The sequence below is a fragment of the Gracilinanus agilis genome, chromosome 1 (genome assembly GCF_016433145.1).
Source record: "Gracilinanus agilis isolate LMUSP501 chromosome 1, AgileGrace, whole genome shotgun sequence".
In the NCBI taxonomy this organism is placed as follows: domain Eukaryota; kingdom Metazoa; phylum Chordata; class Mammalia; order Didelphimorphia; family Didelphidae; genus Gracilinanus; species Gracilinanus agilis.
The window spans coordinates 646706134-646720734 of NC_058130.1; the positions used below are offsets into that span (position 1 = coordinate 646706134).

Here is a 14601-nt window from a genome sequence, read left to right on the forward strand (position 1 = left end):
AAGGGACTGCCTAGCAACAGAGAGGGTCTAGTGGATGTTATGTAAAAAGTCTGTAGTGGATCCAGCCATAATGGTTGCTTAATTTTCTCTACTACTGTGTGTATAGGTGCAAGAGTGATAAATAGTGGGAGTGATCCAAGGCTGAGGCTTTTATGGGCACAATCAGCAATAAGGGATTTGAGAGAGAGAAAGAGAGCATACAGTTGAATTGGTTTACCAAGAAGACAAAATGGGGAGAAGAGGAGAGAACTGCTAGTGTAGGGGGAAAATCCTAGGAGAGAAGTGAGAGCTCAATAATAAATAAAGGTCACAGTATGGATGAAGAGTAAAGTTATATAATGGAAGGCAGAGGATGAGGATGACCTTAAGGGGATTTAAGAATTATTTTAATTTTTAAGCCCTTATCATCTGTCTTAGAATTGATATTAAAAATTGGTTCCAAGGCAGAAGAGCAGTGAGGGCTAGGCAAGTGACTTGCTGTAGGAAATGTCAGAGGCTAGATTTGAACCCAGGACCTCCCGTTTCAGGCCTGGTTCTCTATCCACTGAGACACTTACCTGTCCCTGGATTTCAGAATTCTTAAACATGGAGGTAGTACATTTGTTGATGATGGTGAAATTGAGGTATGATCATCTTTGTGTATGGCTCAAGTAAGATGGAGGAATAGCTCATGGATAGAAAGCCAGTTGAGCAACTGAGTGTTTAAGGTATTTGAGGGAGAAGCCATATGTGTGCTAGTCTCCTTGTATGAAGGGAGGAGTTGGAGAGAAAAGAAAAAGTGTAAATTAGCATATTGAATTCATTGAAGAAGGAAGAAGAATGACCTGGGAGTCTGTAGGCAACAGCTCTTGCAATTTATTTGGGGGATATTAGATGTGAATAGTATGAACTTCAGAGGGCGAGAGATTATTGAGTGAGGGAGAAAAGGGGAGAATTTGGAAGAGGTAATGGAAAGCAAGGAGAATTCTAATTTCCCTGCCTTGACCTGAAGACTAGAGAAAATAAGTGAAGTGTAACCAATACTAGAAGATTGGCCAGGAGACTGTGTCATCATGGGGAAGCCAGGTTTCAAAAAGAGCTAGCAGTAGATGGAATGAGTAGGAGAAGACGAGATTTAAGACAAAAGAAATGTTTGTTTTTTAGATTTTTTTCTTATGGAACAGACATTCCAGAGGGCAGGGCAGAAAGGCTACTTGGAGGTGGGATGAAAGTTTGGTATGGGAGGGTTGAGGGGAAAGGGAATGAGGAATCTAGTGGTAAGAGATGCAAAGTGAAATTTGGGTGATAATCTACAAGAGTTCAGAGTCCTAGGATATAATGGATATGATGAGATGTGAGAGTGTTTATCATTTAGTAGAGGTTACCACTCCCATACCCTCAAACTAGGGGTGTCCTAGGAGATCGGAGAGCTGAAGTCAAAGGGGGTATTGCTCTTTGCACTGTAGGTTCTCTACATCTCATTTAGAACAATTGGCTGAGGGTAAGGAGGTGGAAAATGCTTTTTTGCTGGTACAGAAGGAAATGCAGAATAGGGGAAGCAAGTCTCAGGGTACTAGTGAACACATTTTATCCTTAGGGGACTGGCTATGAGGTGGCAACAAGAAGTGATAGACACCCTGTGCTGATGGAAGATGCCCCATTGGTCTTTGGCAATCATTCCTCAGGGGACATGCCCTTGGGGTCATTTTCTTTTAAATTTTCTCCTCTCTTCTCTTTTTCTTCTTGCCCCAGTTCTTAACATAGAGCCTGATGTCAAATGGCTTTCCAAGGACTAAAAGGTTTGACACATGCTTTAAATATTCATGCTAACTCTAAATCAACAAGAAAATGGAAGGGATCTTTGCAAGGAAGCATCCTTCATAGGATGTTGCAAGAATTCAAAGATTATGGACCAGGTAAAAATAGTGAAAAAAATTGAAAAGTTCCTCTTTGTTCATTTCAATCACTTTATTAAAGTCAAATAGAAATAATTTTATGTGTCATTAAGCTAAGAATTATTCAGATTTTAATGTAATGATTTCTTGCACACCTCTTCTCCCCTATAACTTCCCTTTTCAGGCTTCACTCTGTAATATCAATTTAACAAACATTTCCTAGTCATATCCAATGCCCACATCCTCAGCTTCATCATTTCTCCCACAACCCAGAGAATCTTTAAGGGACTATACATAACATACATTTGTCCTTCATATGATATTAAAGCTAACATATTCTTAAGACAAAGTCTAGACCCTGGAGATAAAAATACAATGGTGGCAGGGTTACAACATGGGCAGAGGTGAATAAATACAAAGCAAGAATGTTAGGAGGAAGAGAGCACCAACCACTGAAGGTTATACAGATTTTTTTTTATAGAAAAAGCATCTATGCTGATCTTTGTAGGAAAGAGGATTCTTAGAACAGAAGGTAAAAAAAAGAGAAGACAGGAAGTCATGAAGGATGCCTTGTATGTAGATATGCAGAAAAAGCAATATTGAATTGGGAAAATAGCGAGTCATCTAATTTGGCTTAAATCCAGAGTGTATAAAGAGGAGTAATATTCGAAGACTTGAGCCAGATTCAGAAAAGCCTTAAATGCCAGATGGACGATTTTGTATTTTATTCTAATACTTTATATATGCTCTGTAATTCACTAATCACACAACATTGTCCATTATAGCTAAATGTCTGGTGTCGGTGCCCATTAGACTTGATCAGGGAAGGACCCCTATCTTAAAAAGTGTTCTTCAAACAGTAGACACCTGTTAGATATTTGATTTTGCTTTTGATGGGTACTCACATGAATTTTTAAAGTTGTATATTTTAAAGAGAGAAATTAATTCTCATTCGTTAGGGAAGAAGCCACCAGCCCCGATTTCCTTCCCACAAATGATTGCAAAAAGACCGATTGTCAACTTTAAACTGGGTCCATGTCTTCTTGAAGCAGGGAAAAGGGTTTACGGCTACAAAGGCTTCATAGCTGTCCACCACAAGAGGAGAGTTCATTCGTTTGAGTTCTCCACCTTTTGGCTGACCCTATAACTTCTGACTGTAAAGGTGTTTGCTTTTATTCTGTGTGGGCTTTGTCCACAAAGGCTAAGGATATTTTCTTTTTAAGGGAGCCCTTAGATTCTTCCTCCTAGGTTGTGACTGCTGGAACAGTGTGGATAAGCACTGCTTTGTTATCCCTGGCACCCTACCTGCTCATGGAATTCTCAAGAGAGCCAGTGAGCTTCTTAAAAAATATAGCCATATCGAGTATTACTGTGTCTTTGGACAGGCTTTTAATGCGCTAGTATAAAGTAAAAGTCTTTCTGAAGATATGTTTTATTGGAAACTGCTTTCTGGGGCCTCTTGAGATGTCCTCAAGCACTGAATTGAGGGGCCTTTATGGCAGTTTAATGACAACATATAACACTTGTTATAAAGTGCCTGTTTGATATGTATCCCAAGGCATCTCGCAATTAAGGGGGCTGGGGGGTGAGCGAGTGCTTTTTTTGGTTATTGTTTGTTTTTTTGTTCCACTCTCCCAGCCCCTCCTCATCCTGTCAGCATTTTGCAACGGTCGATATCGGGAGTTCCTTGTCAGGTTCTCAGAGGTAAGAGAGCCTCCTCTTTGCCAGGCTGGAAATTTGCAAAATTGAACAAGCACCTGTGAAATTAGGCAGATTCTTGCAAAGTCTTCATTCTGGAAAAGAGGCAGGATAGACAACAATGGCCTGTTTTGTGTAGGGTTAACCCCTCCCCGCCTTGTGTAAATGAAAATGTATGCAGGACTGTACAGGCTCCCAGAGAATATTCATCCTTATTTACTGTGTCAAACACAAACCAAGGGCCAAATGGGCACCGTGCCAGGAGCAGGAGGGCCACACCTATTTTTGAAAAGTGGAACGGATTGCTCTAGCGGCCCTCATCTTGACTGTGTGCTTTAAGGTGCTGGTGCTGCTAAGACATGTCGTTTTTGAGAGTAGCTTATCTGGGCTAAAGATGACAGTGTCCCAACCGATGGCGAACTCCCCCAGATGCTTTCTTCCCAATCCTCCCCAATTTGAATCTGTCAAAGGTGGTGGGATGTGTGAAAGAGGACACTGAGTGGCTATTAAAGAGCCCGGTTCTTTTGGACACTCAAAATATATTTGTAATTCTGATTGGAAAAGTCTTCCTACACTGATGCTGGGGGATCATTCTGGCTGTTAAATCTGTAGGAATGAGCCCACTAATTTATCTTCCCATCCCTCAAAACTTCTGAACTACCCAGACAAATGTAGGTGGCTATTTCAGCTTTCAGATGAGCTTTCTGACAAGTGAGGAAGTCAGATTTAGAGCATCTCAATTGGAAACCCCGAGATGAAACTTTTTTTTTTTTTAAAGAAAGGAACTCACAAACATTTCTATTCATTCATCTGTGATCTTAAATCTTAGCATTATGTTAAAATTTTGATTACTTCACATAAGGTTAAGAAATGAGTCTTGATTTTATTTATTTAAAAAAAATTTTTTTGTACTTTTGTATATCACTACATGATTGGATAGGGAATCACTTAGACAGAGTTGATCTTGAGAGCTGTTTGTTTAGTGTTCATTGTTTAGCTGGTGTTTTAAAATAATGCTCATAATATAAAGCCATTGTCTTTCATTCTTACTGTGGAAAGAAAGCAATTATTTTCATGTGTAAAATTCAAAGGAGCTGTATATTCTTCTTTTCCTGTCACCTCATTGACCTTCCATTTGTTTTTGAGTATCATTGAAAAAGTGTCCTTTTCCTCTTTTTTTTTCTTTTCGTGACTTTTTTTTTTATTAAAAAAATCTTATAGAAATCAACAGGATTTTCTTGTGGAACTCATTTTAAAATGCCTTCGCAAAAATTAAAAACAATTCATAATTTGTTCATATTGAGAATATAAGTATTTTGCATTCATATCTAAATTTAATGTTTAAATGGCCAATCTGGGAGTTCTCCAGACTTCCAGACTCCTGACCTGTAGTTGCCCTAGCCACCTGTGGACTGACTCTATAGATTACATTGCAGAAAAACTACTATGGGAGTTAATTTTCTAATGGAATGAACCAATTATGATAATGCACTTATTAGGGATAGGGTCTGGACCCTTTTTTGTGGGGATGTCCCTGTTAGGAACTTCCTCTGCAATGGAGATTGAAACCTTTCCTGCAACTTATTGTCTTAAAAAGTTGCTTAGAGCACTGAAAGTTAAAATTTGCCTAGCATTACATAGTAAGTATGTGTCAGAGGTGGGGTTCAAACCCAGTTCTTCCTAGCATCAAGCCCAATTCTCTATTCACTACAGAAGAGAGCGTATCACTTGCTTTTGGGGCAATTTGGTCCATGATTGTCCTTTTTGCCTGCAATGAATGAATGAATAAAGGAATGAATAAGCATCATTAGTATATACTGCACCCTATGCTAGAAATAGATATAAATAGAAAAAGCTTTATGTATCTTGTTCTGGATGAGCTCACACTCTAATTGTAGGAAACAATATATCCAAGAAAGTCCAGTTGGATGGTAGATAATGGAAAGGCCAAGACATTTTAGGACTACAATATATAGGAGGAATTCTTAGTCCAAATTCCCTCTAACATCATTTCATTTGTTGATTAAAATATAAATTTTTTGCCTTTGTAGGCAATTTGATCAAATGTTTCCTTCTTTTCATTTATTATAATAATAAATATTTTTGTTACCATTCTTACTTTTGACCTCTTATAGTTTCTTTACTAAAAATGTTTTGGTGCTAAGTTTTTGTTCAAGAAAAATCTATGTATTCAATTGCTTACTTTACCAAAACAAAATATTTTATCACTTGGAAATTAAGTTGCTAAGATCAATCCAATAAAATAACTTTAAATAGCTTTTAAATATATTTAATAAAATGATATAATAGCTTTAAAATCATTTTTAAATATAGGGACAATTCTGCCACCGACTTTTTGGAATGCAAGTGTACTTGGCATTAGTTAATGGTTGGATGATATGGGAGATATTAAAGTATCTGCTTTCATTTCCTCATCTTTTAAAAACTCGTAGCTACTTTCAGCAATCCAAAGATTCAGGACATTTCTGAGGGCCTCAGGACAAAGAATGCTATCCATCTCCAGAAGAAAAACTATTGGAACTGGAATGTAGATGAAAGCATGCAATTTTGCAGTTATTTGTGTTTATGTTTTGGTTTTATAAGATTACTCTCTTAGAAAAATAAACAATATGGAAATGTATTTTTCATGATAAAAAACAAAGTCAATCAAATTGATCAACATACATTTATTAAGTACTTATTATGTGTCTAGGTGTTGTTCTAGGCAATGGATATGTGCAAAGATAAATTCTCTTTATGTGTTAAGATTATTTTCTATCTTTAAAATTCTGTACGTGATGACTAATGCAATTATTCACTTGTTTCCTTGATTAATAGATCAAATTCATTGCATACTTTAGGATAAACATAGGACTTTTCAAATCAGTTTTAATAAGCAAGTAGTGTATCATTTTCCTTTTTTCACAGATGAATAATTGAAATTCAAAGAAATAAAGTGATTTACCCAGGGATACTGTATATACAAGTTGCAAATAAGTGGCAGATATTGGATTTGAACCCAGTTTGTGGGCTTCAAGTTCAACTATACCACTGAGGTCTCTTCTAATTTACCAAGAGAAAAGAACATTAGAGTTAAAAGCTAAAACTTTTAAAATGTTTGAAATAGAGTTGAAATACAAACTAAGCTTATGCCAAAGTAGCAAAGGCCCTAATAGCAAAGAATATTAATCCACTTTTACGAAATCAAAGAGTTCATTTTTTTAACTGTAAAGAAACAATTTAAATAAAATTTGACCCCTTTCATAATAGCATGTGGGTCAACTTGAACCCACCATTAAAATTCTCTAATATCTTCCTTGCATTAGCATTTCAAAACTCAATTTAAATATTCACAGAGCTCTTTTTAATAAACTTAACAAAATTCAGGTAATTTCCTTCAACTTTCTTGATTGAAGGACAGCAGTAGGTGCAGATATAAAAAAGATGTACAGCTACGAGCAAAGCCCAAAATCAATTATATATAAGAAATAACGTAACACATGGAAAGAAATTAATCAAAAGGAAAAATTTCTACTATATGATTCTCTGGTCTGCTACCTGCAGGCAAGGAACATAAATGAAAAAATCAACATTCTTCTTGCAGATAAGGGAAAAATTAATAAAAATGTTTCCTTCCTACCAGATCCCCTGATGCAACTTATGTTAAAAGTGAGTGGCTGCAGGAAGAACTTGCTCTTTTAAAATAGCATTTTTTTATACTGTAGAAATATGGCTTTATTCTTGCTGTTAAGCTCAATTACATTAGTTTGGTGCAGATTTACACTGTCCAGAGAACACCCTTCTTCCCTGTCCCTTCTCATTAAACCACTCTGCAGGATGAACATGAAACAAATGTACTAGAAAGGAAGAGCAGAGCATTTTAAGGTATGCCTATGGGTAATGGTGGTCTCTAAGAAAGCATCTGAAGGAAGCTGTTGAAAATCCCTAATGAAAGGACAATGAAAAAAACCCCAAACAAGAAACAAATAAAAACCGTCCAAACCTATTAATTTCTAAAGACAAAAAACAAAGAAGAAAACTTTGGGGGGCCATTGGTTCTAATTATGATACAGAGTGGCTATTATATAATTCAGCTTCTTTTACTAATTATTTTATTTTTCTTTCCAATAAAAATGAGCATGTGTGCACTTTCAAAGAGCATTCACTCCAAATCTCCTCATTTTAGAAGAAAAACAACTGTTTGAACACATGGGTTGAGGCGGACATGATTGGGGATGTAGACTCGAAACTACCACACCAAAGCAACTATCAACAAAATTTGGAAATAGGTCTTGATCAATGACACATGTTAAAACCAGTGAAAATATGCATCAGCCATGGGGGAGACCTGGGGGGGGGGTGAAGGGGAAAGTAAGAGCATGAATTATGTAACCATGTTAACTTTTCTAAAAAATAAATATTAATACATGTTTTAAAAAACTAAAGCCTATTTATGGGATAAAAACTCCTCATTTTAATGTTTTCACAGTTAAGTCTTTCACATTAATTTTTTCTGATATTTTCCTAGTGCATCAGAGGGCCTCATTTTAGGATCTCAAGCAGAAAGGGAGATTAAATAAGAAACTCATTCACTTTCCTCAAATTTAAAAAGTAATATGACATTGCTCCCTAGGCTTAGCACAGTGTCTGGCACATAGGAGGTACTTAATAAAATACTTACTGACTTAAATTGCTATTTGAAGAGTGGAGAAGCAAATTAGATTGTTTCGAGTTCTAAAAATCAGATGATTTTCTAAGAAATGAAAGATCTCATTTTGGTAATTTTTATTCTGTCAAAGGAGTTTGAAAAATTTATTACACATTAATATGTATATATCCTGATGTGTGATTTACCCATAACTATGTTTGTGTATGTTTTTTCTCTAATTATAATGGAAGGTCTTTGATGACAGTTACTTGGTTTCTTTTGTTTTTTGTTTATTTTGTCTTTATAACTCTGATATCCACTGACCTTGGTACTCAGTAGGATTTTTCGTACTTAATTTGAAGGGGCATATCAATTGATCCCTATGATGTCCCAGATACTTTGTTCTTTAGCTATATGTTTTTTTCATTGAATTAGAATATAAACACATTTTTAAGGATAGGGACTGTCTCACTTGTGGGTCTTGCCAGATTTGAAACTACGTTTGTTGATCAGTCATTTTTAGTTGAAACTGACTCTTCACGACCCTATTTGGGGTTCTCCTGGTAAAGATCCTGGAGTGACTTACCATTTTCTTATTCAGATAATTTTACAGATGTGGAAAGTAAAGCAATGTGGTTCTGAGTAATCCAGGATCACCAAGCTAGTGAGTGGCTGAGGCCAAATTTGAACTGAGGAAGAGGAGTCTTTTTTATATTAATACATCCTATTTTTTCCTAATTGCATGTAAAAAAATCAGGATTCATTTTCTAAAAATTCAAGTTCCAAATTCTCTTTATTCCTCCCTTCTCTACACTTTCTCTAAAGAGCAAGCAATTTGGTCTAGGCTTGACACATATGATCATATTTCTACATTGGTTGTATTGAAAAAGAAGACAAGACAAATCTTATTGACTCCAGGCCACTCTCCACCACCCCATTTAGCTACCCACCTGCAAAGAAGCCAATACTTAATAAATATTCATTCATTCTTGTGTGTAAAGAATAGTATTCTGCCACTAGCCATAGGATTTAAGCCAAAATGGACCATAAAGGTCATTGAGTGTGGCCACCTCTTTTTGAAGATGATGAAATGGAGACCCAAAAATTTACTTCCTGAAGTGGAAGAACTTGTTCTGCTAAATCTCTTAAAATTAGAGAAATGCAAACCAAAAGAACTCTGAGGTACCACCTCACACCTAGCAGATTTGCTAAAATAACAACAAGGGAGAGTAATGAATGTTGGAGGGGATGTGGCAAAATTGGGGCACTAATGCATTGCTGGTGGAGTTGTGAATTGATCCAACCATTCTGGATGGCAATTTGAAACTATGCCCAAAGGGCTTTAAAAGACTGCCTGTCCTTTGATCCAGCCATACCACTGCTGCGTTTATACCCCAAAGAGATCATAGGGGAAAAGACTTGTACAAAAATATTTATAGTCATGCTCTTTGTGGTGGCAAAAAAATTGAATGTAGATTTCTTGATTCTAATTCCATTTTCTATGAAGCTTTATGTATTATCTGTACTCTATAGGTGTATACCAAACAAAATGTGCACCACTATTATTACATCTTTATATATCAAAATAGAAGCTAATTGTAATGAAAGATCAGGAAGACTCCTGGGTTTAGATCCCATCTCCAATATGAGTCAGCTCTGTGATCTTGGATGAGTCACCTCATTTCTCTAAATTTTGGACAAAGATGTCAAACACAGCCCACAGACTACATAGCCCACAACATTCCCTGGTAAAGCTGAATCAGATTAAGTTGGCAAATATTTCACAAAATAAAGAAAATACAATAACTATTGATTTACATTTTAAAAGTGTCAATATGTGACCTTTGGAGATCCTTGTGTATGATTTAGTGATCCTCTCCCTCCCTTTCTATTTGAGTTTGACACTACTGCCTTTAACAGAGTCCAAAGGACTCATTTACTAGCAGATTGCAGACTCATGGGTTGAGAAGGTCCCTACAATATTGGCTCCTCACTGCTGCAGTTTTCCTTCTAGTATTTGTGTGTGTTCAAATAACATCTTCCCATTTATAAGAGATGCAGTTATGAACAGTGATCATGCAGGTTTTATCCAGAAAATTTAGGTAAAATATCTAATGCTTTGAGTTATCTGAATAAAATTTCTTAACTGTCCCAAATGCACAGAATATTTGACCCATTTTGGCCCACTTTTGTAGAGATTTTACCATTGGGGAGCAGAAAGCAAAGTTGCAAAAAAAAAAAGATGAAGGTAAAAGCAACTTGGAGTAGCCCTCTTTGCTGTTTTTTTCCTAATTTCATTGGATTTTGAGAGGTTTTCTTCATCAGCAAGAATTATTTTTCCTTTTACTTACTGGATGAAAATGGAAAAAGACCTAGAGTACCGGGCTATGCATTTTAGTGGGAAGAATAGGAGACATGGAGGCAAAAATTTAAGTGAGGTTTAAGACAGTTAATAAATATGCGCTCATGGCAAAGTTAATAATACTGATGATGAAGATAATTTTAATTAGCATTTACCTAGCATATGCCAGGCTCCGTGTTAAGTACTTTAAAAATATTATCTCATTTGATCCTCACAACAACTGAGTGAGGGGTAATAGGTAGGTGCTATTAAATAGATCCCTATTTTACAAATAACTGAAGCCAGTGTTGGTTAAGTGATTTTCTCATGGACACACAGCTACTGATTGAGGTCAGATAGGAACTCAGACCTTCTTGACTCCCTACCCAGTGCTCTATCTATTGAACCACCCAGATGCCTAATTTAATTAAAATTTGTAAATCACAGTTTTTAATTGACAAGATTACATGTACTTCTTACCTCACAAGGGTGTTGTGAGAAAAATTACTTTGTAAATGAAGCCTTGTAGAAATACTATCATTATTAGTGACAAACCACATTACAATGGTATCAGATGTAAAACGTACTGAATTAATGTAAACTGAGAAACACTGAAACTAAACAGGACAAGAGTTAGTGGAAAAATGCATTAGAAATTTCTATCAGTGCTCTTTGCTATATTAGTGATATCTTTTTAAAATATTTTTCCCAGATTGCATGTTGATGCAATTTTAGTGAGACTTTTAAAAAAAGGTTCAACAATAATAAAAACAAGTATCCCATAATGCAGCATGTCCTGAAAGTCACAGTGCATTTGGGACAACCTGTATAGTGGTTGAAGGTTTCCAAAATACTTTCCTATCTTATCTTATTTAACCCTTACAACAGCTTTGTGAGAGAAGTGTTATCTTTTATAGATGAAGAAACTGAGTCTGAAAGGTATGACTTGTCCAAGGGAAGTATTATTATCATCTTTCTTTTATAGATAAAAAAACTGAGTCTGAAAAGCAGTCCAAGGGAAGTGTTGTTAATCTTGTGTAGTTCCTAGAATTCTGGAGAAAATCGAGATGGAGAAGGTATAGATTTCTCTCTACAGTTGCTCATCACAGGGAGGATGTTTTGTCTTAAATACAAAAAAGCTAACATAAGAAAAAAAAAAAACAAGTGCATCTTTAGAGTACAGGAAGGTCAAATCTCTATTTGTATGGTTTCAAAGCTCTATATCCATGTTCTTAGGGCTTTGTTGTCTTAGTCGTTCAAGTTGTTTTTTTCAATTCTTTATGATTCTTAATTGGCCACATTTGGGGTTTTCACCATTTTCTTCTCTAACTCATTTTGAAGATGAAGAAATTGAGGTAAACAGGGTTAAATGACTTTCTCAGGATCACATAGCTAGTAAGTGGGGCCAGATTTGAGCTCAAGAAGGCCTATAGAGCTGTGCAATTTCCTTCTCTTCACACCTGGCATGGCATATTACTTATTAAAATGATGGTCACCTACAGCATTTCATTTTCCTCCTTGAATACTCTGAAGTGATTTGAACTTATTATTGTTTTTAGATGAGTTCCTCTCCTCCATCCATGACCCCCTCATACTTTGTTTCTTTATTTTTCAAGAATATTGAATAAAGTTTTAATGACATTTCTTTTTTGTTAATTTTGTTAATTTTTTATTATTCCGAATGTTTACAAATCCAAACAAAACAAGCATTTTCATATATAATGAAAGAGAAGATATTGCACAAATGAAATCACACATTTCTATTTTAGCTTACTTTTCTTCTTTATATCTACATAATAGATCCCATCCACTAGTGTCCAGTTGCTCCCTACCCTCTGCACATCACATAGGCTATTGTCACGGAGGCCAACATGTTAAGATAAATTAAGTCTTTCATATTTTATCTTTCTGTTCACCTTCTTGAGGTTTCTCAAATTCTCAGTTTGTTTTTTTAGTATTAGTTCTGTGCCTGCGTATTCTGTTCTCCTGGCTCAACTCATTTCACTATTCATTATCTTGAATAGTTCTTTCCAGGTTTTTAAAAAGAAATCTGTTTGTTCATCATTTTCTTATAATGCAGAAGTATTCCATCAAAAATCATATGTCACAGTTTGTTTATCCATTCTCCAACTGATGGGCATTCCTCAGTTTCCAGTTCTTTGCCATCACAAAGACCTATTATAAATATTTTGGAACATATGGGTTCTTTCCCCCCCTCTCCTAATCTCCTTGGGAAACAGGTATATAGTTTTATAACTCTTTGGGTGTAATTCCAAATTACTCTCCATAATGGCTGGATTAGTTCACAGCTCTACCAACAGTATATTTGTGTGCCCGTTTTTCCTCATCTCCTCCAACATTTGTCAAGTTAGCCAGGCTAGTGGGTGTGAGATGATGTCTTAGAACTGTTTTGGTTTGCATTTCTTTAGGCAGCAGTGATGATTTCTTTATCTAAAATTATCTGTTCATATCTTTAATCATTTTATCAATTTGGGAAGGCTCTTATTTTTACAAATTTCACATCTATATGCGGCGCTGTCTATATTTTCCCCCAAATTGTATGCTTTTTCTTCTAATCTTGGCAGTATTTATTTATATAAAAACTTTCAAATTCAATGTAACTAGAATGACCCAAATTACATTTTCACAGTGTTCTCCATCTATTATTGACTCATAAATTCCCCCTCCTCCTTTAATTTGAAAGAAACCTCTTCTGCATACACACCCTTTTAATGATGAAATGCAAAGTCACCCAAACAGGAGAATATAACCTTATCCTCAACATAATTTGAAAACATTTTATTTTCATTTATTCTGCATAACATTTAATGTGCTATATTTTTAAAAATTGATATTAATAATTATAATTTCCCTTAAATTATTACCAACTGCTCACTCATGAACTATTTGTCCTTTTCTTTTTACCTTTGTTAGTACCCTTTGTTTAATTTTTATTTATTTATTAAATCATTTTTTCCCTGAAGATTCTCTCTCTGTTTTCTAGGTAGCCTCATATTGCACAAATGTAATCTTCCTACCTACACACCAAACACTTATTCTGCTACCTTATTTTTTTATAGCTGTGCTGAATTGTGGGCTATTCTAGGTCTCTTTTAAAATATCCCTCCCCTCCAACATGCACTTATAAGAGGAAGCAACCTCTAGATGTCAATTCTGCTATTTCTCTTTGTGTGAGCCTTTACCTTATAGAAATGGAGTAGTATGTCAGTTCTATACAAAGGACTGTGGCAAATGCCTGGATAGGTCAGGTTTGCCATCATAAGATTTCTCTCTCAGTGTCAGGAGCCATGGTCCTTATCATTGAAAGTGCCTACAGATTGTATAAGACTTCCTATGCCCTGTAATATTTTTGCTCTGGAATGGGCAGTATTTCTTATTAGTGTTATATGAGATCTTCCAGGATCCTGTGCCATGTACCAAGATGTAAAATTCAAAGAGAAATCCCTTATTTACTTTCTTCATGAAAATAGAAATTACTGTATTCTAAAGAGCATTTTACATTCTCTGGATTTGCTGCAAATATAGGACCCACCTAATGTATGTGAGAACTCGTTCTCTCTCTCTTTATCTCTCTCTCTTTCTCTTTCTTTCTCTCTCTCTCTCTCTCTGACTCTCTCCATATATATGCATACAAACATATATAATATAGTACTTTCATATAATATATACCTGTACATACATATAAATTGTATACAAATGTGATACCATATTATATATTTATTATATGCACGTAGTTGCAGAAATAGTCCTAACAATCAGTTTGCATTTTTAAATGTAGTAGTCCCTGATTTTTTTCAAACTTATTGAGATTATTAATTCCAGCGAGAGTGTGTAAATATCTATGAATCTGGAGCAGTGGAGTAACAACAATTCAGATTTCCTCACACTCGTCTGCCAAGTGGCCTCAATCAGAACTAATTTTCTCCATGAAGGCACATGGAGCTCAGTTGTGATCCTCCTCTGAGTGGATATTATTATTTGTATCAAATTATGTGTGGTGATTTTCTGAAATGGACTTC

The 14601-nt window shown here is 35.6% G+C and overlaps 1 protein-coding gene across 1 annotated transcript in view; it reads left to right on the top strand.

The window, feature by feature from the left end:
- Positions 1-1756: 1756 nt before the first annotated feature.
- ZFPM2 (zinc finger protein, FOG family member 2) overlaps positions 1757-14601 on the top strand; it is a 496557-nt gene continuing 483712 nt past the window's right edge. The window contains exons 1-2 of the mRNA XM_044684050.1: positions 1757-1895; positions 3513-3578. Of these exons, the coding sequence (XP_044539985.1) occupies positions 1757-1895; positions 3513-3578 (205 nt within the window). The remainder of the gene's footprint in view (positions 1896-3512; positions 3579-14601) is intronic.